The sequence below is a fragment of the Polypterus senegalus genome, chromosome 2 (genome assembly GCF_016835505.1).
Source record: "Polypterus senegalus isolate Bchr_013 chromosome 2, ASM1683550v1, whole genome shotgun sequence".
Classification (NCBI taxonomy): Eukaryota; Metazoa; Chordata; class Cladistia; order Polypteriformes; family Polypteridae; genus Polypterus; species Polypterus senegalus.
Genome location: NC_053155.1, coordinates 283,103,876 through 283,127,811, shown reverse-complemented (window position 1 = coordinate 283,127,811; position 23,936 = coordinate 283,103,876). Strand labels below are relative to the sequence as shown.

The window sequence follows — 23,936 nt, the reverse complement described above, 5'->3', positions numbered from 1 at the left end:
GCAGCCCGTGTCCATTCAGCGTCCTCTCGGACTCCCCCCTCGCCGCGCATACAGCAGCGGCGCCGCACCTCCTGTCGGAGGGCTGCTTACTCGGAACTGATCGTTAACATCACAGCCTTTTTCAACAGACCCTCCTGCATGCTGTACGGAGTCGGCTGTACTCACCGTCTCCGCTGTACCTCTCCGGCTGGAGATTCCAGCGTCGCGCCGTCCCGTTGTTGATTGAAACGTTCTCAGCGCCGCGAGCGCCTTCCTCTCCAGTTCCAGCACCTCAGCCCGGAGGGCACATAGCATCTGTAACACACGCTGCTCTGTGGGCTGAAGGGACAACCCCAGCTCCGCCAAAGCAGCCGGCAAAGACAGGAAGTTAACCGACGCGGAGCCTACCTGTCTGTCAGCCTCCGGCGCCGCCACTTCCTGTGGGCCTTTCCTCCGCCCAATCGGGTCTTCCCCTGCCCGTGATGGACATTCGTTGGTCCGCCTCTCTGCAGTCATCGGCGGGTACACAAGACACACCGCCCAATCGCGTGCCTGTCAGGGGGAGGGACTTCTGGTCCGCGGCCATCTTGGCTCCCCTTCTGCGGCGGCGTGCTTGCCGGCAGCCTTGTTGTTGCCGGCACCTTTTGAGCTGCAGCGTCTCCTCCTCCGCAGCCCTCGCGGCTGCCGCTGTGCTGCGGAGCCCGCAGACCGGCATCGCCTGCCACTGGCGTGGATCCGGGAAGCCCCTGTCTGCAACAAAGAAAACCCCCCCCGGCCCCCATGGGGCGGCTGCCGCTAGGCAGGGAACTCACCTCCCCGGACTCGTCAAACCGAGGACACCTCCTCGGCGTGGCCTTTCTTGACGCCATGCCGTCCCGGGCGCCTCCAGCAACGGCGCGCTCGTTGGAGACCGCTGCACTCATTGTAGGCATGCCGCCCTCCCGCATCAGGGAATAACGGCCCTCCTGCGGACCCCTGGCGGTCCGTGGGGTTCCTTACCAGCGGGGCTGTGTGCACGCAGCACCAGCGTACGGGTGGGGTCCCCTGCTGCACGGGCCGTCCACAACAATATTTTGTTGATTAGGTCTCCGCCTTGAAACAGGCGGAGCATCCTGCCGACTTCGCCAGATGTAACAGAATATGATGCTTCTCGCACCTTGTACCCTCAGACTATATCGTCAGACACCAGGTAAAAGTCCAAAGATGATATTTATTATAATAATAAGTGCACAAAGCACGCTCCTCTCCACAATTCACAATAACAATAAACCACAATAATAAACAATCCTCCACTCCCAGACGCTTAGCCACCCTGCCTCCCAACTCAGCTCATCGTCTGGGAGCTCCCACAGTCCTTTTATATTCCCTGACCGAGGTGTTCCTTCCCAACAGTCCACAAGTCCTTATTCCTTCGGGTCAGGGTAAATAATGTTTTTCTCACCCGGAAGCCCGTCGCTCTTCCTGTGACGAACTTCCGGGTCATAGGCATGAAGAACTCTTGGTCCTCCCTGCAGCTCCCTCTCGTGGCCCCATGGCATCCAGCAGGAGGTGCATAAAACTACATGGTCCATAATGCCCTGCTGGTCTTCTGGGACCTCCATGCTGCAAGGAGGGCTCCACCTGGCGCTTGGGGTATTGGCGGGGTACATGGCGGCCATATCTTACAATATATATATATATATATATATTGACATATATATAAAAATATAAATAAATTATGCTTTACTTACTAGCAGAGGAGGGTAGAGCAGCCAAAAATTTTACTCAAGTAAGAGTAAAAAAGTATTTGGTGAAAAGACTACACAAGTACTCAGTAACTGTTTGATCACAATAAATGATTTATTTTTTTAGAAATGTAATAAGACAGACAAAAATATAAAATAATGTGCAAATTCTGCTATTTCCAAATAACAAAATAAAAAATGAGTAAAAATAAATGACATCTTTACAAAATAAAGATGCACAAATAACACAAAGTTCCAAATCTCAGTTTTTCACAACAAAGCTTTTGAAGCCGATACCTACAGTAGGTAAGACGTATGTTTGAAAAGTGCAAACTACTTACAGTGACGAGATATCCTGTACACTGACAGTATAATACTGCATATTCACTTGCCCTCCAAATAGCACAGCTGATCGAAAATAACATTAGAAGATGGCAGCTTGTGCACGTATAAGAAGTCTTACTTGACCTTGACTGTCTGTGTCTGTGCATGTTTGGTTAAAACGTGCTTGTTCTTCATTCAGTGAAGTCATGTTTAAGCTCCAGCAGGAGTTGGCTCTCAAGGTTCCTGCAGTGAAGCTGTGACCGTTTAGCAGTGATCAGGAGCCCTGTATGACTAAAAAGTCTCTCACAGGCTGCAGACGCAAGATGTTTGTCTGTGGTCATGTGACTGCATGGCTACGTGTGATTAGTGAAATGGAGTCTTGTGATTATTGTTGCTACATCTGATTGGTGAAACAGTCATTCAGTAGATCCGCTTAACTAAAATATAGCGTATATAAAAGCGTAAATAAAAAAAAGTAAAGATTCGAGTGTTGCCCAAGTGTAAGAGTAGCGTTTCTTCTTCACAAATGTATTCAAGTAAAAGTAAAAAAATATGGAGCAGTAAAACTACTCTTAGAAGTACAATTTTTTAAAAAAGTTACTCAAGTAAATGTAACGGAGTAAATGTAACTCGTTACTACCCACCTGCTTACTAGTAAGAGTTTTAATAAAAATAAATGTATGCGTTTATAATACAAATTCATTTTAAGGTCTTATTTTAATTCATGTTTTTGTTTCCACACAGGTGCTTCTCCTGCTAACTTTGAGATTGTAGGAAAGATCCTCTACTCAAAATACCTTAAACGAGTGATAAAAGGAGACTTGACAAAGGCCAATGGCTTAATGCCCATGCTTTTACAGGCTGGATGCCTGGGTGACCATAATGCCCTGTATCTTTCATCTGTTCTTTACCAAACAGGCCTGGTGGTCACTAAGCGGCCACTTAAGGTAATTTGTTTCCTTGAGACTTTTATGGCGCATAACTGCAAAAGTAAAGGCAAACTGATTTGTTTGTAGAGTTTACTGTTGTTTATATCGAACCTTTTGCAGTATTTTGTTGTAGGATCACAGTCCTGCGTGTTTTACTAGTATATTTATATTTACAGCCATTCATCCATTATTTGTATAGAACCACTATATGAGAATAAGACTTGTAGGGGCTACCAGTCCATTGTAGAGTAGACTGACACCATGTTAGAGTGAATCCCAATTCCCCCCTGGAGTTCTTGCTGTCCTGAGCCCAGACTAGCCTTTAAACGTTGGTTTTCCAATGGTTTGAAAGAAAAGAGCTGGTTACTCCCTTAAAGTGACAGCTTTGACACACCTTACCCAATGTGTTGACTCCTGTCTACTTGTTTCAGTAGTTAGAGGGTTTGGCAGTAAGTCTTTAAGCTTCTTGATGAAATCTCTGCTGGTTTCACTCACAGGTGCCATTCTCTTTTTGTCGGTTTGAGTCTACTGCCCTTCATTTTTCCACTTCTCCCCATATTTGTAAGCGGAGGTGAACGTTCATTGACAGAAAGGTTGTCTCTCTTTTCTACAGGACAGTTCTCTGTCCTGTGACTATTTAAGCATTGACAACATATCATATACCAAAGCTTTTTTACGACATTCTAGCAGGAGTACCTAACAATACCCACTTTGGAATAAATTGTAGGTGCAGTTACTAAGTAAATTTCCTGGGTAGAAAAATCTTGGCTCCAAATCAAAATATCACTGACTAAACCCACTTTGCATACCCGTGCCAAGTCCCAAAATTCCTCCATGGGATACTTCTTCAGTAAACCGATGCTGTGGTCACTAAATAAGGTTCCACTAAATTTCAGAACAAAACATAGTCTTTGGTCCTCCCTTTTACAAATGGGGAGTTTGTACAACATCTGGTGGAGAAAGCTTTGACAGTGTGAATTTGCCCAGAGGGGGCTAGGCGGTCTCATGGTCTGGAATCCCTGCAGATTTTATTTTTTTCTGCAGCCGTCTGGAGTTTTTCTTTGTTTTTTTTTGTCCACCCTGGCCATCGGACCCTACTCTTATTCTATGTTAATTAATGTTGACTTATTTTATTTTCTTACCCTGTCTTTTATTTTTCTATTCTTCATTATGTAAAGCACTTTGAGCTACTTTTTGTATGAAAATGTGCTATATAAATAAATGTTGTTGTTGTTGAATTTGTTTAATGGACACACACACACACAAGGCTTTATTTATGGCATTTACCATTTTGAGTTTCCACGTTTCTCACATTTTGTGTTCTAATTCCCTTCTCACCCTTTTCAAATTTTTCACTGTTACCCTTTTTGATTACCCAGGCTACGTTGCTGTCTCTTTTGGCTGCTCAGATGGACTCTCGACTAGCTCTGTTGCACCAAGGACATCGGCACCACCAGGGGGTTTCTGGAGTTCCTCTGGACCAGGCACTCGCCTATGCCTACTACTCCAATGTAGCCGCACAAACATCACTGGACAGGCAGAACCCAAGTCCATCACAGGTGAGCAAGTCCAGCTAAGGACAAAAAGACAGAACATGAGATGTCTATAAAACTGAGAATCAGCCATGTTAGCTTACACTGCAAAATAAAGATTTAAGTGTCTGTGTTAACAAACCTATTGCATCTAATTTTCAATGCAAATTAAAATGATCTCATATTTAGGATATAAAACAATGGATGGACAGTTTTATATTGGAGACTGCATATCTCTTCCATCATAATTAGTGTGAGCAGTAAAGCAATAGACAGCACATTGGTTAGGGATAGAGCCTCACAGCACCGAAGTCCCAAGATCAAATTCTAATATCTCATTCTCAAAGTTGCTTAATTTAGTTCAAGGTTGCACAAGGACCAGCAGTGGATGGGGCACCAGTCTATTGTAGGGTCCACTCACCCCCATACTAAAGCCAGTTTCAAATCACCAGTTAACATAACTGGCAAGACTTTGTGGAGATGGGTGGAAAAACCAGAGTACCTGGAGGAAAAGCCCGACTTGAACCTAGGGAGCTGCATTGAGAGGCTGTTGATTAGTCATTTCGTTATTAATAACTGTTTTTTATCCAACTGTTAACACCAGGAATGTTATGCAGCCTTACTTCTTTAAACAGGGACATGGTGGCATGGATTGAGGGATTTGCTACGAACAAGACATTGGAAACCTCATTGTAAATGAGTGATACCCAAGTTGGGACAATGTTAGGTTCTTGCCATCTGAAATTATGAAGCTTGGAACTAAGAGTTACACAGTATGGAATGGATGGATGTAAGGTGGATGGACAGCTTTGAGGCTATTCCTAATTCTTCCTTTTATCTGAGCAGGTGGAGGACACCATATTGGTGCCAAACTGTTTCCTCACCCCATCTGAGAAAAAAACAGAAATTTCAGATAATGAAAGAAATCAGCGATATCATTTCCTATATGAAGCAAATCTTAAAAAGTCAAAAATGAGAATGTCATTGCAAAACAGTTGAAACAGTGTCATTTAATAATAAAAAGTCCAGATGCAATGAAACACCATTCTAGGGTTTGTTAGTTAAATATGACCAAGTCACCTTTAGGAGACTTATTTTCAGTCCAATGACATTTTTTGTCACAGCAATGTTTAAGCTTGTCTTTCATGGTGCCTGAAACTAAGGAATTTGTGTTAAAGGAAGAAACCATCTCTATAGCAGAGTTGACCAACACACACAAAGTTTAAGTTCATGAATGCAGTTTGCTCGCTAGTGAGTATTTCAGAGAAGCATATGAACATTTAACAGAAAAATATGGCACTTGGTGTGATCCACTCAAACCATTTTCTTTCTATTATATAAAAAAAATCCTGGGACGAGATGAGACTTTAATCCTGGGACGAAATGAGACTTTTTATCCTGGGACGAGATGAGACTTTAATCCTGGGACGAGATGAGAATTTTTATCCTGGGACGAGATGAGACTTTTTATCCTGGGACGAGATGAGACTTTAATCCTGGGACGAGATGAGATTTTTTCAGAGAGATAATTTCAAGTCCTGTGAGACTTTGTGCCAAGAAATTTAACCACACCCGAGTCAGGAAATAAAAGACAAAGAGTAGAAAACAAAGTGGAATGTCGTAAAGAGGTTCAAAAACGTTGGCGCGATACACATGCAGAACAGGTTAGAGATCATGAAAGTACTGAAATTTGAAAGTCTCAAAAAACTGATAGTAAAGATTGCATTAGCGCAAACAAACAGAAATTATTACTCGGTGAAATAACGGAAGAGCAAAAAGAGATTGAATATATGGACACAGGTGAAATGACAGAAGCATGTAGATACTGTTCAGCTTTAAAGTTCAAGTCGGAAACTTGTAGATCATCTAATTCGTGTTGCCATCAGGCAAAAGCAGTGTTTCTTCCCAAAGAAGAGGTGTTTCTGCGAGAATTTAAAAAATTGTTATTTGGTGAAAGTGAAATCCATAAACACTACAAGCAAAATATCCAAATCTACAATAATCTGTTTGTGTTCGCGCGATTCAATGCTCAAAACGTAGATTTACATGATTCAGGACCATATGCTATGAGAATCTGTGGTCCCACAACAATTAAAGCTACTACAAGTTTAATTTCAAAGAAACCACAATTCGGTTAGATTTATATTTATGATCACGGAGAAGCGATGCAACATAGAATCAAAAGAGTTAAACAATTGTACATATTCTACAGCCAATAATGGATACAAATCCATACTTCCAAAAGTATCACACTTTACACAAGATTTATCTGAAAAACGAGGACAAAAAAGTTTTCTTGGATTTCTATATGAATCCGAACAATCACGTTCGCATTTATAATAAACCAACATGTGACGAATTACAAGCGATAATAGTTTCAAAAGATAGAGATATCAAAGACAGAGTCGATATTCATGTTTATCCAAAATCAAATCACGACTAGCGTGTATGGCCCACACAGGGGTTGGTGAGTGCAGCGAGCAGGGGAAGAGCCCCCTAGTACTTCATACAATTTGTGATTTTTCTGAATATTGAATTTACTTCAAATGTGGTCAGTTTTGGCCTGATTGGTTTCTTTGACCGTCATGAACAGAACTGACAAAGAGGCTAACTAACCTGCAATTTCTAGAGGCTGTGTCAGTGCACGGCTAATCTAACAAGAGACATTAGCGCTTTCTTTTAATTAGAGTTTCTCATAGCGATATTTACTAACTTGAGCTGTATTTCAACTGTATGTATTAAAAATTAATAACCTGAGCAGCAAGGCAGTATTATCAAAGCTAATAGCCATTCAGCAGTACATAAAAAACAAATCCTTCATGACTGCTAATAATGAGTTCATTTATGGTGGTATTACAGTAACTTTACATCCTTAGGAGAAGGAATTCAAATGAAGGTCCAGTCATCGTCTGTGCAGTTGGCATTTTCCCCATAGTCTGTGTGCTCTTTTTGCTACTTAATCTGGTTTTCCTTACATTTGGTTCTTACGATGTAAATTAAACCATGATATCCCACAGACTTAAGAAAGCTGGAATTTTAATGAACAGAAAAAGGCCATCCAGTCTATCAAGCTTATTTAATTAGTGAAGTTGTCCCACCATCTCATCCAGATACTTTTGAGAGGTTGCCAAGGTTTCCACTTAAACACCATGACTTTGGTAGTTTTGGAAGCACCATGACCTGGAAGTGCTTCCCCTGTTCCTTCTTATATTCACTTCCCCTTAAGTTGCGCCAGTGTTCTTCAGTACATTAGTTAACTAAAAGTATTTAGGTGGGTCAAGTTTATTGAGGTGTTTGATCATTTTGGAGGCCTGGATTAGGTCATCACAAACTATTCTCTGGTGCTATCCTCTACCAGCTTCTATCTTTTGTAGAGTGGTGACCAGAAATGTACACAGGACTTAGTGGTCTAACTAACATATTACCCAGTATGAGAATAATACCCATCAAGTTATATCCAACAGTTTTTACAAATGTCACTGGCGAGAAAATGATCAGAGCCCCATCCTTCTTCATGTCACATCCTCACATGAATTTGTAGTAAAACTCAGCGTTTCACTCCACAAAAATAATCTGAATTTCACTTCCAACAAAATTTGTGCCATTCACATATGAAGAAAGGTGTTTAGTCCTGCTTGAAAGCATTTACACACATTAATTCTGCATCCATCTGAATGTTATTGAGTATTTAAATAAAGATCTCTAGTGAAAAATAAAATCACCAGAAGTGTGCATATCCTCAACTAGAAGAAGTCAGTTGCTAGGCAACAGCAGGGATGGGAGCGTGTTTGGCAGCAAATATTTTCCGCCTTCCTGAATTTTCCTGTGCAGAAAACAGAGTAATGTGCACAATGAGCATGTTAGTGTGGCTTTGCATGAAAAATATGCAGTATGCCATATTTTCCAAAATCTTCTGCCTTTAATGTTAATGTTTAGTAAACACATAAGTGTGAACAAGACTTAAGGGAACAATATTCATTGTTTTCCACTGAAAGAAACTTTAAGTTCCCAAAAAACTTTTTAGTAAGTTTTGCATTTTGCATGTGCAAAATTGCCTGTAAAATGAGTTTAATTTTCATGAAACTGCATACAAACTGAAACTTGCCAGTTTTGCTCATCAGTGCTTTACACACAGTTGTGTGGTTGACTTAATTCCACCGTCAGTCTTCCTATAATGCTTTCTCTGCTATTTACAACTGTGACCAGATGTTAAAAATATGAACATGCTGACATTTTTTCTCTGCCTGTGCCTTTATGTGCAGGTCTATGTGGAGTCCATTCACCTCAACGATGAGGAAGTGTTGAAACAGCAGACTCATGAAGATGATGACCTTTTTCTGTGGCTTAAATACCAAGCTCAGAGGGGTGTTGCAGATGCTCAGGTATGCCTGGCAATGTCCAGCAGTTTTCCACATACAAACATGGCAAAGTTGACAAACAAGGGGAGACCATTAGGCCTATACACTTCATTTGGTCAGCTAAAAACTTGGTGGTCTCAAGGTCTTATCCAGTCCTAAGTATCTAGAGTACGTATCTCAGTAGTGGGTTTCAAATTCCCACAACTCTTCAGCTGCAAAAGTGCTTCATGGGTTTTGTATTAGAAACACTTTATTTGATGAGGATTAGTCTTAATGTCATAGAGCTGGGCTGGTGTATGGGTGACGTGATGAGGTGATCACCCCAGGCAGCACTTTGTAAGACTGACATATTAAGAAAGAAAGAAAAAAAAAAAAATATATATATATATATATATATATACAGTGGTACCTCGGTATACGTCTGCTTTAGAATAAGTCCAGCTTGGTATACGTCCTGCTTAGAGGCGAAATATTTTGCTTGGTATACAACCTTTGTTTGGAATACGACTCGTGTGCTAGAACAACACGTGTGGTATACCGGGCGCACGCCTTCAAAAAAAAAGGGCCAAGTTTTAACCTGTACAGTAATCCCTCGCTATATCGCGCTTTGACTTTCGCAGCTTCACTCTATCGTGGATTTTATATGTAAGCATAACTAAATATATAACACGGATTTTTCGCTGCTTTGCGGGTTCTGCGGACAATGTGTCGTTTTACTTCCTGTACATGCTTCCTCAGTTGGTTTGCCCAGTTGATTTCATACAAGGAACGCTATTGGCGGATGACTGAGAAGCTAACCAATCAGAGCACGCAGTTAAGTTCCTGCGTGCTGAATTCAGTGTTAACCAGGAAGTCTCGTTTTGCTCATTCAGCATCAACGTGTTTCGCTGTGTAAAGAGTTGTGCTCTTTTGTGTTTATCTTTGTGCATAGTCAAGCCCTTCATTATGGCTCCAAAACGGAGCCGTGCCCAAGCTCAAACGGAAGATGTTAACGATTGCGAAAAGGTAAACGTTTTGGATTTGTTGAAGGCTACGATTCTTTTTATTTAAAAAGTAGGAAAGGAATATAAGATCTACAGCCGCAGTGTTCTTTTAACCAGGGTGCAAAATGAGTTGTAAGTGGATGTAATAAGGCAGTAGTCTGGATGGAATCCGCTTTAGGGATTTGGATTGAAGTCTGCCAGAAGAAGAACAACGGCAGTGCTACACAATTGCCTGAAGTGGCTCCTTTGGAAGAGCTGTAACGCTCTCCTTTGTTGTGCAGTAAAATTAAACTCATTGTTATCGGACAAGTCATTTTCATTTATTTCATCTAATTACTTTTGTATTTATGTATTTTAGTATTAAGCAGTGTTTAAATTATTTTATACAACCCCATCAATGTATAATATGCCAATAACAATAGGATTTTTTTTCATGGGAACGAATTAATCATTTTCCCATTATTTCTTTTGGGAAAATTTGTTTGGTATAAGTCCTGTTTGGTATAAGTCCAAGGATCTGGAATGGATTAAGGATGTATACCAAGGTACCACTGTATATATATATATATATATATATATATATATATATATATATATATATATATATATATATATATATATATATATATAGTGACTAGATATAGATATAGTGACTAGAGGGTGCTGTCGCTCCTCAAACCCCCACAGACAAAACGTCCAGACGCCAAGTAAAAGCACTAAAAATATTTAGAATTTCTTCTTTTTGAATATAATGTACTTTTCAAGCACCTCCACCACCACAATACACAAATCAATAATATTAACAATAATCCTCTCCTTCCAGCAGCTCTGTCACTCTACCTCCCAACTCTGGATCAGCTTGCTAGGTTTCCCATAGTCCTTTAAATAGTCCTTGACCCGGAAGTGCTCTTCTCCTTCTGTCCATGTCATTCAATGGCACTTCTGGGTCAGATGAAGACATATTTTTTCTTCAGACCGGAAGTACTTCTGTACTTCGGGCTACAGGAAAAATAAAAATCCCCGCGTCTCCCTGCAGTGTCCCATGATACCCAGCAGGGCTGTGAAGCCGAACTCCATCTCCCATTGTGCCCTGCGGGAATCCGGGGCACCTCCATGCTGCAGGGAATGACGCCTTCTAGCGGCCTGGATGTGTCGGCTGGGATGAGCTGCCGGCCATCCATCACAATATATATATATATATATTAGGGCTGGGCAAGTTAATGCGTTATAACGGCAACAATTATTTTATCGTGCGTTAACATAGTTCTTGTTATTATTCTTATTATTTTAAAAGCCTCAGTCTCGCTAGCGATCAATAGAGATCAGTGATCTTCTTGTTACACCTCTTTGATACGCTTTTGCTAGAAGGAAAGTTAGCTTGATGCTTTTAAATCTGGTCTTAAAACTTATCTTTTTATCAGAGCTTTCTGGTCGAATTCATTTTGTAGCACTTTGAGATTTCTTTCAAATATAAAGTGCATTATAAAGAAAATGTATTATTATTATTATTATTATCTGAAGATGTATATCGAAAACAAAAGTGAGGTAACCAGGATCAGCTGATTGGTCCCCAGCTGATTGTAGTGCTGAACCAGTTCATGTAGCTGATGCACCTATGGCAACGTTCGCCTGGGAGGACAGACACTTACGATGACAGGAGGTACAAACCATATTACGTCTCACTGCATCTGTCACCCCCGCTCACCTGTGTCACAAAGACAGCCAGCCCACCGTGCATTCCTGCTGGCTGTCGTGCCGCCCCCTGTACAGCTGCTGCTGCCACAAACTGCAAACAGGTGCCGACAGCAGACACAGCAGGCAGCAACAGATGTCTTATGTTGATCTGTATGTGAAACCATTGCTTTGTGTGCTTTTTTTGGAAAAAATATTAGCTCTCAAAGAGTTGCTACTGAGTATAGATGGTTTGTGCTGCTCCGATAATAAAATAAAAAAAAAAGTTTCTGCTGGTATCTGAAAACAGATAGAAACATTAACTTGCCGTTGCTCAGAAGGTGCCTGTTATAATATGATCGACGCTCGGGACTCTGAAGGTAACTTGTTTTTCTATAACAAACTAGATACAATTGTGAGAAAAAATTTCCTTTTAAGAGTTTCAAATTTCATACAACGCAACTTGCAAGGCCTTGCTGCACTGTGAGCATCTGAGAATCAAAGTGGCACATGCACACTACATGGTACTGGTGCTCATTTTCCTGATTTCTACAAGTAGATGGATGGCATTGTTTAACATGCTGGTCATGTTGTGGAACAACAGTGTGCTTTACTTACTCTATGCTTACAGACTGACTTATTATATTTTTCTGCTATACAGTCACACACACTTTAGGGTTACGCGAGGGAAACCCACGGGGAGAACTTGACGTCCTACACCAGAAGTGCCTGGAATGTGAACCAATGATTTGGATTTTCTGAGGCAGCAGTGCTATGCCCTGAACCAACACGCTGCCCTGAAAGAAACAAAATGGGGAAATGAAGTATGTTTAGATTTTGGTATCAAAGTGTAGTGTATATGTAACTCGTCTTAATCTAACAACAGTGCCGAAGAGTCAGACAGCAGGCAAAGTAAAAAATATTAAATATTAATGGAAGTCAGAGATGACATCAGTTCTGAATCAGCAGCAGTAATGGATTGGTATTCCATTACTCAAATGAGTACCTTAGGTGTCCATGAAAAGATGGGGCAGCCTCAGTCACATGAGGTAAATGAGTTGTCCTTCTAAGGATAGCAGCTACCTAAAGGAAATCCATTGGGGCATAATAAAATATGGACCAAAATGAACTCAAGGCAAATTTCATACGTGGTAAAGAAGCTGATCAACACGTCATCCACACCAGAGCACCATTTGGTGACAGTAGCTGGTCCACCACAGAAACTGAAGGAGTTTATGAAACACAAATGTCAACAAGACTTTGACTTTGAGTCTGAATGTTAATGCATAGCTCATATGGAGTTTTTTATTTTAAAAAAATCAATGTTTGTGATCTTGTTTTTAATTTTTTTTTTTTTTAGCAAACACTAGGAAGGATGTTGTTTTGGGGCCAGCAGGGAATTTCAACAAATCTTCAAGCAGCTGCCAAGTATTATGAAAGTGGAGCAACAAAGCTGGAAAACCCAGTGTCCATGTATGACTACGGCATCATCCTTCTAAAGGTGGCTGCCTTTACTATTTTGTATTTGGTGGATATCTTTAATTATGGTTTTTTTTTCCAAACTGAGAATTATATTAGGTATATAAAAAGGAAAGCCTCAATGTTAGATACTGTAGATAGATTTATGGGAAAGGTGTGTTATAATGCGCTAGATACAGTTAATAGAAAAAGAATGCTACAGATAAATATACTATGTATTATCCCATCCATTATCCAACCTGCTATATCCTAACTACAGGGTCATGGGGGTCTGCTGGAGCCAATCCCAGCCAACAGAGGGGGCAAGGCAGGAAACAAACCCCTGGCAAGGCGCCAGCCCACCACAGGGCATACTATGTATTATAGACATGAAAATGCATTAGACAGATATAAGTGAACAATGTTAAATAATAGGTGAATAGAGTTAGAAAAGTCACTATATACTGTAAATAGGCATACAGTGGAACCTCAAGTCACGACCGTAATTCGTTCCAAAACTCTGCTCGCAACCCGATTTGGTCGTGACCCAAAGTAATTTCCCCCATAGGATTGTATGTAAATACAATTAATCCGTTCTGGACCGTACGAGCTGTATGCAAATATATTTTTTTAAAGATTTTTAAGCACAGAAATAGTTAATTATACCATAGAATGCACAGTGTAATAGTAAACTAAATGTAAAAACATTGAATAACAATGAGAAAACCTTGAACAGAGAAAACTAACCTTGCAGTCTCTTTAAAAACAAGCCCGGTGCATTCTTTAACTGTCTTCTCTCTCGCTCTCTCTCTCTCTCGCTCTCTCTCTCTCGCTCTCTGCACAGGGTGAGACTGAGCACGTGCAGAAATCATCAGCGCATTTGAACTGGAATTGAAACTGGCTTGTTTGTCACCCGAGTGTGAGGTCGTGAACAGTTGCAAAAGTTTGGCAAACGTTTTGGTCGTAACCCGATTTGTACGTGGTCTGTGGTCTGAGACGTTCGTGAGCCGAGGTTCCACTGTATATAGAAAAGGCACCATACATGATGCAGTAGATTCAGAGATAATTTGACTTATATATAAATAAACATATATGAAAGGTACTATAAAAGTACTAATTAATACAGACTTAGAATTAATTTCAGATAGATAGATAGATAGATAGATAGATAGATAGATAGATAGATAGTATATTATGGAGACATCTGGAAAGTGAAGGGCTGAAGAAAGTTTTACTTGATAGTGGAAGGGCTGATATTTAAAGTCCAAAACATCTGCTGTTAACTGTAAAACTTGTGTACTTACACTAATAAAAAGTTAGAAATTACATTTTTAGTTCATCCTTTAAATCTTCAATATTTACTGTAGAATTATTTATTTACTTTATATTTGTCAACAGCTTCCCTGCCAATATGGGATAAAGGACCTCTGCCTAGAAAGCTGACAGTCAAAACAGAGTGATAGAGCAAGTGACTAAGTTTGATATTAATGCCATTCCAGGGAAGGAAGGTCCTCAGTGACCAGCCTGGTGAATGGAGGAACATTTTAAAGGAGCTCTCAATTATAAACTACCTCTTAGTCAGGCAAGACTGAACCTCTGAAACTGGCCTGAAGGGGGCACTGTTGTATAATCCTGTGATGTACAGTTGGTGCACATCCCATTCAGTGTGAAGTCTATCTATCTATCTATCTATCTATCTATCTATCTATCTATCTATCTATCTATCTATCTATCTATCTATCCATGCCTAGTTCAGGTAAGAACCATAAGTAATATAATATTGTTAAACCAGTGTAGAAACCATTACATTCATTGATTTTGTTACCCTGATTATTCCAGTACAGGGTTGTGGAGAGGATCTGTAGACCACCTTCACCGGCTGTGTATCGTTCCTGTGTGAATAAGTGCATGTGGGCGAGTGTGTCTTCCAGTGGACTGATACACCTATCACGGTTCATTCCAGTCGTGCTCCTCCTGCTACTATGATAGGCTTCAACTCCCTGCAACCTGATAAAGTGTCTGCAGCCTTGTTTAGACTCAGGCACAGTGCATGGTGTTTTTTCTCAGGGGAATCTGGTGTTCCTCACCTGGAGGCATGTGTTTTGTTGATGGCTCTGGTGCCCCCCAACCCTCCCCTTCCATAGTTGCGTCTGCCTTGTGCCTAGTATCAATGAATTAGACAGAGTGGGTGTAGAACATGGATGGATGGTTCAGTGACCATCAGTGATGGTTCACGGTTCACATGACCACTGAAAAAAGTATGTCTTAATGTTGTTAATGTACACAGGTCCTTTATTTTTTAAATTAGTGTATTGTGACATAGTGGTATCTGAGCTAGTTTCATTCTTTAATTTAGCTCAATTTTATTTGCCTTTTTTTGAACAATAATTAGGGAACTTTGACTCGGTGGGTGCAGACATGGGTGGTACTGGACAGCACCCAGTGCTGCATGGCCATCCGGTGCCTGCCCAGGGACCAGTCCCTCCTGCCTGCACCTTTTTGTTGTGTCCAGGGATTCACTTGGTTGTGTTTTGCCTATGTAGACTTTTTTGTACCTTCCTTTCTTGCTTTTTTACTTTAGAAAGTGTATAGTATTCTGAATACATCTGTTACCACTACTGTAAGTGAGGTCTGATTAAAGGCTCTCATTGCTTACTTTACTTGATGCTTCGCAACATGAAGTTATTATCCCTCTAATTCCATCCTCCCCACATACGCTGGATATAAAAGAGAAAGGTTAACCCTAGTGAGAGGGATTAGAGAAGCAGTGCATCACTGGGCCACTGGCGACCGAATTTCTGAACTGCTGTTAGCATTTTGGATTCAGTGTTGCATGTGAATGTTAAAGCAATCAAAAGCTGTGAAATGAGAGATGTTAAAATTCATTGTTGATGTGAGAGAGACACTAAGGAAAGGTGGTCAGAAATTGAAAACAGGCAAGCAGACCATCTTCTTAAATACATTTTTTATTTTATTTGCTGTTCTATGTGTCTAAGAGGGTTGAAATCTAAGCAATCAACATTCACCTCAGTGTTAATGTTTTCAGCACACCATGCAATGCACGTGTCTCTGTTATATGCCATTTGGTATGGAATTTGTACAAGCAGAGTCAGCATATATTGGAATAACAAATGCAATGCATTTGATTACTGAAAACATTTGTGATGCGCCATCTTTGGAATGACAGAGACACACAGACACTAATCCTTTTATTAAGGTGGAAAACTCAAACTAGGGTGTCGTGTTCCATTTTGGGGGTTTATTCATCTGTCAACCTTCTCTTTAATCAAAGCTTTCAGTTTTTAAGTCTCATCCCGGATGGCATCTGGTTGTAGTCTAATCCACTAAAATAATTCATTTGAGAGCCATCTTTTGTAGGTCTTTAACTCTGTGCAAGTATCATAGGATAAAGACGCTCCTAAATAGAGAGACTCCTTACAGTTTTAAGCCAGCTGCTCACCTTTTCTTCTTTTCTTAGGGCCAAGGAGTCACACAGGACATACCAAAAGCTGTACATTTCCTGAATAAAGCTGCAAATCTGGTAATTGTCTGTAAATTAATATTTTGATTTTGCTTTCTATTACTTTATTTAGTAAGGCTGTTTAAACTGCCATATTTTTGGAATTCAATTAAACTAATGTGAAGAATAAGAATACGCAAGAAAGGAACGTTCAATTCTCTATTTATTCAGGGTGTCTGACCAGCAGGGTCTGTCTGCTTCTTACTCATGTGACTCTAGTTTGTCATTGAATTGCTAGAAGCTGTAATATACATGAAAAAATATAAAGTCAAGTAGCCTAAAATAAAAAAAAGTACACGATAATGTACATCAGTTTTCAGCGACCTCTGTTATTTCTTGTTGCATGTCACTTGAGCAAGTTATCTGTTTACATGAGTTTCTCTCCAAACTTGAAACCAAGGAATTTGTCCCTGCAATCAACGCCCTCGGCTGGTACTATGAGAGATACGAGCACAATTATGAAAAGGCCGTGCAGTTCTGGGAGCGAGCCGACTCCATGGGATGCTCTGAGGCGCCTTTCAACCTGGGAGTTATGTATTCACTTGGATTGTACCCTGGCCAACCCCCAGATCAGGTGAGTACGTCTTAGAAGGGTGCAAGAATAAGAAATGGCTTCTGCACTAGTGTGTAGTGGGGTGTATCTGTTGGTCTTTATTTAGGTCTTTACCTTGTAAAGGGTATATACTTCTGATTCTTCTGGTTTTAAAAGGAAACACCGGTATAACAAATCTGTTAAAAATGATCTGTCACTCCCTATGGTCAACAACAAATACACCATCTAAGTTAAATAATAGCTCTACCTTGCCATTCTGTGTCAAACTAAACCAAAAACTGGTTTCAATGTTTCAGTCGGTGGCGGAACCTCATCTGCTTTGCTCCTCCAAGCAATTTCCAGATTCAATTTTCTGTTTGTGCTCCTACAAGATTCCTTCCCTTCTAGTTCAGCTCCTCTCACCAGTAAGCCTCTGTTACAAGATCTGTTAGTGTTTACTAAACATACGCACCAATTTATGTCTCCTGACTTACTTTTCTCTCATGGTGTCATCACCAACTGCTCACCCACGTCACCCAGGTGCTATTGCTTCCTGCTGGCTCCGATTAGGACTACATTCCCAAACGAAGATGTGTATAATCTAATAATTAATTTATAGTGACATACTGGGTAGCAGTACTGCCTCATAGTTCCGGAGTACTGGCTACAAACACCAGGTCATTGACAGTGAACCGTTGTAAGTTCTCTCCATGTCCATAAGGGATTCCTCTGAGAGTCTGCCTCCCAGCTACATGAGGGTTAGGCTGATAGCTGATGCTCAACTGTCCTAGTGTTAGTGAGTCTGATCTGCGATGGACTGGTGACCTGTCAGAATAGACTCTGGCACCTTGTGAAGCTATAAAAGTGAGTCCTGAAAATCAGAGGATGGGCAGATTGTTTTATTTATTGCCCTTAAAATAACCTTATAATCTATATATTGTAGATCAAGTGATGTAATAATAAAACTGTATTGGTTATACTCAGATAGATTATAAACAGTTTATGTATTATTCTTTTTTTCAGTTTTTGGCTTACATTTACTACCTAAAGTCTGCTAGAAGGGGTCATATAGATGGAGCCATCAAAGTTGCTGACCTGTGGATGCAGGGCATTCAAGGACTGGTGCCCACAGCGCCTCAAGATGCAGTATTGTACATTATTTCATTTTTTATATACAGTATATATGCATGTTTTATTAACTATTTCTTATAAAATGATTCCATTTTTTAAATTTATTTATGCATTTGCATTGTTAATTCTGCAGAGGCAGATAGTGGGTCCTAGTAACAGAAGAACTGGACTACAGCCCACAAGGCTGCCAGTTCAACCCCTGACTCCAACTCATAGAGTTACTTTGAGTAAGATCTCACTTAAAGGAATACTCCATCCAAAAATGATACTCATTTTATATGTTATTTACCACATTTAATTTGTAGTGGTGGCTGAGAAAAATTTGTAATCTCCTGTTTTCATGTAGAACGGGAGAAAACAGTTTATGATATAATGGAAGAGAATGGTGGCCTGTTCTGTCCAATGACAAACCATGTTAAAGACATCTGTGGGAAAAAATGAATACATTCTCATCTTACTTGTGTTATATAAACCACATGTCAGCTTTCTGTTTGTTTGCTCAAAATGAATCTGCTAAAATATTATTAAAAGTTACTTCCAGAAAAACATAATTTGACTAGCAAAATACCCGCGCTCCACAGCGGAGGAGTGTGTTAAAGAAGTTATGAAAAAGAAAAGGTAACATTTTAAAAATAACAGTCTCGTTTATACCTCGTGTCTTCTCATTAAACTTGTATCTCGCGAATATCGTATTCGCATTCGTCGTAGGCATAACAAACACCAGCGGCGGCCTGTCTATGAACTTAATTTAAACTTACGTTTTACACTGTGCTTTGTTTCCACAGTAGCTGCACTTATGAATATGCTTGTATGCGTCACTTGCTTCATATTCTTTTGCTGCCTTCTCAATTGTGTAATGCGTTTTTTTCAGCACTCTTTGGAGCTATTCTTTGTTCTCTATGTACTGCATTCACAGTCAGTTCACGTGAGCCGCTCTCTTGTGTGATCTGGCGATGTCCATGGCTTTATTTAATGTAAGCTAAGACCCGGCACTTAAAAGTTTCTTTCGCACTTTCGCTGAGTTTGTGCCAAACACTAGACCATCTCATCTTCATTTGCATAAGCACAGTCCTTCACCCGCGAATATTTACCTTATATGGGCAGGCACTCAATTATGTGGGAGGCGTGATGATGCGGGACGCGACTCCACCTCACACGTGACCGAGTTGCAGGCTATGGCCGTATATATGGTCGAAAGTAGGTTCCAGTTATGACCGTTACACGTAGAATTTCAAAATGAAACCTGCCTAACTTTTGTAAGTAAGCTGTAAGGAATGAGCCTGCCAAATTTCAGCCTTCCACCTACACGGGAAGTTGGAGAATTAGTGATGAGTGGGTCAGTGAGTGAGTCAGTCAGTCAGTGAGGGCTTTGCCTTTTATTAGTATAGATACTATCTGTAAGTATGGTGTTCGCGTCAATACCCAGTATGTGTGGTGTTCGCGTCAATACCTCGACTCAATAAAAGTTAGAACCATGCAATGGGACTCTGTCTCTGTAGTTAGAACATAATGTGACAAACGCGGACGCAGTATTGCATGATTGGCTAAGAATGTTCGAATGCTTCAGTGATGCTGCTGGACGGCCGAGTATAGTAAGTCGGTGTTGGTTTGAGCAGATAACAGTAAGTTCGGTTGAGTGTTGGAACGTTGGTTTGGTGGAGCGTACTTTCCAGGACTAACATTGTCGACTGACTTAAACCCTTCGAAAGCTCCGGAACCATAAGTAATTTAGAACGTATCACCATTTGCTTGGTACATCGAAATCTATCTTTGGGCAGTTCAGTTTTGGCATCCGTCCTTCTGACATCTATTGGCAAACTGAGTAATGACGGCTGGGTATTGACAACGGTCATTGTTTAAATTTTAGCCGATCTCAGATCTAAAATGACCACGCCAACATAATTATTACTCTGACTCTGATTAGAGTCGTAAAATACAGTTTGTTTTGAAAATTTGTTTGCCAGAAAAAGTCAAATGAGGTGCGCCGAAAGGCTGAGTTCACATCTCGCAACCCCGTTTAAACAGGAAGCTCTTCATTACATTGGCCGAAAAGGTCTATTTTAAGCACAAATCAGTGCCATGATAACAAAATCATTTCAAGGACTTAACAGAACAAATAATTCTTTGCAGAGAAAGTATGGACTTCACAAACGTAGAATTTGTAGCCCGATTCGATCAGGCTACCAGTCGCTAGTACAAGATAAATGGGAAAGACTGAATTTGAAATGGAGATCTACCTCTCACTCTTATTCTTTGGTCAAGAGTCCTGTCTTTAATTCAACCTGCACAGTATTATGGGAATACTCAACCCAAAAGTTATATTAGTTTTAAATATTACTTACCCTACATAATTTGTAGTGATGGCTGAGAAAAACATTTGTCAAGTTTTTATGCAAAACAGAGACAACTAAGTTTGTGATATAATAGCTGTCTATGGTGACCAGTGCTGGACAACAAAAAGAAATACCAAAACTTTCCATCAAAGAAACCTCGAGCTATTCATGAGGCATAATGCATGTCAAGTTGTCCAGTTGTTTGCTCATAAAGTCTCCAACACATGTACTTTTACTAAAATAAAGTTAAATAAACCAACTCCGGAAAATGTTCTTGTGAATGAAAATGCAATGTGCTCATGTTATTTGTTGATATCATGTGAAGTGCAATGTTGGCCAGTAAATATTGAGCTAGACTCCTGACTATTGAATGTGAGGGGAGGTGGGTCTTCAATTCAAATGCTTGACCACATCTGAGCGCGTTCCAATTTTATTCACTTTTGTTGCTCACTACAGATAATTTGTCATCTCTCTGTTCTGCTAGAAAACATGAGATAAAGATTTTTCGCTCAACCATCACTACAAACTACATGGAGTAAGTAATAAAATATCCTTTTAGGGTGGAGTATTCATTTAATGGGTTTGTGCTGCAAAAGTAAAATAAGTAAATAAGAGAGTATGATAATATTACTACTACTACACAGTGGAATAGTGTGTGTTTACAGCAGATCTTTCAAAAAAGGATTTTCAGGTTTTGTCCTGGTGGCCCCTGTGGCTGCAGGTTTTCTTCATAAACCAATTTCTTCTTTTAAATGCACTCCTTTGTTAATTAAGCAAGCTGTCATTTCTTGTATTATTACAAAAGTTACAAACTGGTCATCCTTAAAGATTTTTGGGATGAAGCAAACATTTAAGGTGTGTCAGATAGGGATGAATTCATACTTTTTTATCTTGCTGTTTTATGTTTTCTTCTTTGTTCATGTTCAAGTTATTTCAGCCATTATTTGCTAGCAAGAACACCAGTGGATAACACTGAAGTAGCTGCTGCCCTTTTACATTCATGTCATTTGCCTCTGAGTCTGCTCCGCTGATTATTACTTGTCAGTTTTTGGATATAGTTAGTTAGGAGAGCAAATTCCACAGATGGAAACTTTAATGCAAAGAAAATGAGAAAACAAAGTTCAAATATTTAAAGCTATGGAAAAAAAAATCTCATAATACTACACTTACCTAAATGTAGAAAAAAAGAGAAAAATAGGTTAATTAAAGGTAAAATTGTCTCCGCAACTGTGAAACTGGTTGTTATGCAAACTTGCTGCTTGTGGGGTCCCAGGACTGAACTTGACAGCCCCCAGATTTAGCGTGTCAGATGGAGCTGAAGTCTGAATTCAGTGTGGTGCTTCAGTGTGCTGGACATTTACTGCAGTGTACACTTTACTGTGCAGTGCCTGTAATTGTTTTCATATTCTGCATATCCTAAACCGTGGGTTTCTGCTGGAGTACTCAGGCTGTTACACGATACTGTATTTCTCTGAAAATGTCACACTTTCCAAATTAATTAGCATCAGCGCTAAGTCAGCACCCTGTGGACAAATCACCAACACTGTGTCTTCAGTTGAGTGCTCTCCTGTTCAGACTGTTTATCTCCTGGATTTCTCAGGTGGACTAAGTGGGTGTCGGAGCAGAATGGTTACCTGGGAGCTCTCCTACGTCAATCCCTTGATGCTTATCTTCGGCAGGAATGGTAATTAGGCCTCGCTTTTCCATATCGCATTGCTTCACTGAATTTTGAAAATAACTGAGACTTTCTTTAATGAACATCTAAGATGACTGGAGATGTAATGGAGTGATTATTTTTAAGTAAATAAGGCAATGCATTATTACTGAGATGAAAGGTATCTCCATATAAACTTATGATTTTGATAACTAAAGAACTGCAGTGTTTATAGGGATAGAGTAATGTCAATATCAGCTGCTGTTAGCCAGCTTTTCAAATGGGAGACTAAACTTGATTGATGAAAGACACTGAATTCAGCCTTGGCATTTTGTCTTTTGTTCCTAATTCTTTTATTGCAGCTGAGACAGAAAAATGGCTAGTGTCACTGATTGAAGATAAAGAGACATTCAGGTAGTAAACAAAAGGGATATGGAGGCATGTTACAATGGTCAAAAACAAGACAGGAAATGGAATTGCCTGTTGACTAAAATTCAGATGAAAAACAAATCACAAAGTCGATAAATCAATGCTGAAAGTCTTTACTGTCCCTAGAAATCCTTTACTTAGCTAACGGCTAACCATAAAGAATTTTCTTTTTACTTATATTTTATCTAAAATCTTGCATGTCAAGTACTGCATGGTGCCGTCTTAAATAGGCTCAGCACAATAACATCAAACATTATGGCGATGCCTAAACAAGTCACCTATCAACTTAGCTATTGGCATGAGAAAGAGCTACAGAATGGTGGCACCCATAATAAAAACAGCATACTAGCATATAAAAAAAATTTAAGTAGAAATTGATAACAAGAAGGAAAAACATGACAATAAAGTAAATAATACAGGAAGAGAAGAAGAAAACAATCTCAAAATGTTGTTTACAATAATTTCATATATTACCAAACATAATTGATGGGAAAGCAATTCAAAATTCCAGAACTGCCCTATCTTTCCATATTTCTCTGATTTCATTCTTTGTGTTTGCACTATTTCAGTGTGAGTTTACATGAAAACAGTGCAAACACAAAGTAATGAATTGATTTTATACTAGATATCCATCCATCCATCCATCATCTAAACCGCTATATTCTAACTACAGGGTCACGGGGGTCTGCTGGAGCCAATCCCAGTCAACACAGGGCGCTAGGCAGGAAACAAACCCCGGGCAGGGCGCCAGCCCACTGCAGACTCGATATACAAGTGTACAGTACTTTATTTTTTTCCATTAAAATAACATTTTCAGATATAAACATAATTTATAGGAGGGAGTTCTGATTTGCAAACTAAAAAAAAATATAATAAGGTGATTCTAAGAGGAGGCCTGTGCCATTTCACATTGTGAGGTGCTCTTATTGTTTGTGGAAAAGGGTATTTAAAATGGCATTTACAAAACATCTGTAGAATGGATTACAGTATAATTTTATTTAATTTTAGCTCCATATATTCTGTCTCAATTCACTTATATAATTATAGTACATATAATACTGTAAACTGTGGTGGGCTGGCACCCTGCCTGGGGTTTATTCCTGCCTTGCGCCCTGTGTTGGCTGGGATTGGCTCCAGCAGACCCCCGTGACCCTGTAGTTAGGAAATAGCGGGTTGGATAATGGATGGATGGATAATACTGTAAAGCCATGCAGAATTCATACTAAAGTGTTTATTAAAATCATTACTTTATGATTTTTTTCCCCACATCGTTTTCAATTTGGGCATTGCTATGCTGCAGTTAATTCTGAGAATGGCTAAGCCATTGTAGATTGATGACAGTTTGTAACTTGATTTGCTACACTTAAGGAGTGCCTTCC

At 39.9% G+C, this 23,936-nt stretch overlaps 1 protein-coding gene across 3 annotated transcripts in view; it reads left to right on the top strand.

The window, feature by feature from the left end:
• LOC120523950 (protein sel-1 homolog 3) overlaps nucleotides 1-23,936 on the top strand; it is an 81,061-nt gene that overhangs the window by 38,235 nt on the left and 18,890 nt on the right. For all 3 annotated transcript variants that reach the window (XM_039745687.1, XM_039745685.1, XM_039745686.1), the window contains exons 11-18: nucleotides 2,772-2,974; nucleotides 4,336-4,515; nucleotides 8,751-8,870; nucleotides 12,861-13,001; nucleotides 16,437-16,499; nucleotides 16,879-17,052; nucleotides 18,034-18,161; nucleotides 22,075-22,158. In XM_039745687.1, the coding sequence (XP_039601621.1) occupies nucleotides 2,772-2,974; nucleotides 4,336-4,515; nucleotides 8,751-8,870; nucleotides 12,861-13,001; nucleotides 16,437-16,499; nucleotides 16,879-17,052; nucleotides 18,034-18,161; nucleotides 22,075-22,158 (1,093 nt within the window). The remainder of the gene's footprint in view (nucleotides 1-2,771; nucleotides 2,975-4,335; nucleotides 4,516-8,750; nucleotides 8,871-12,860; nucleotides 13,002-16,436; nucleotides 16,500-16,878; nucleotides 17,053-18,033; nucleotides 18,162-22,074; nucleotides 22,159-23,936) is intronic.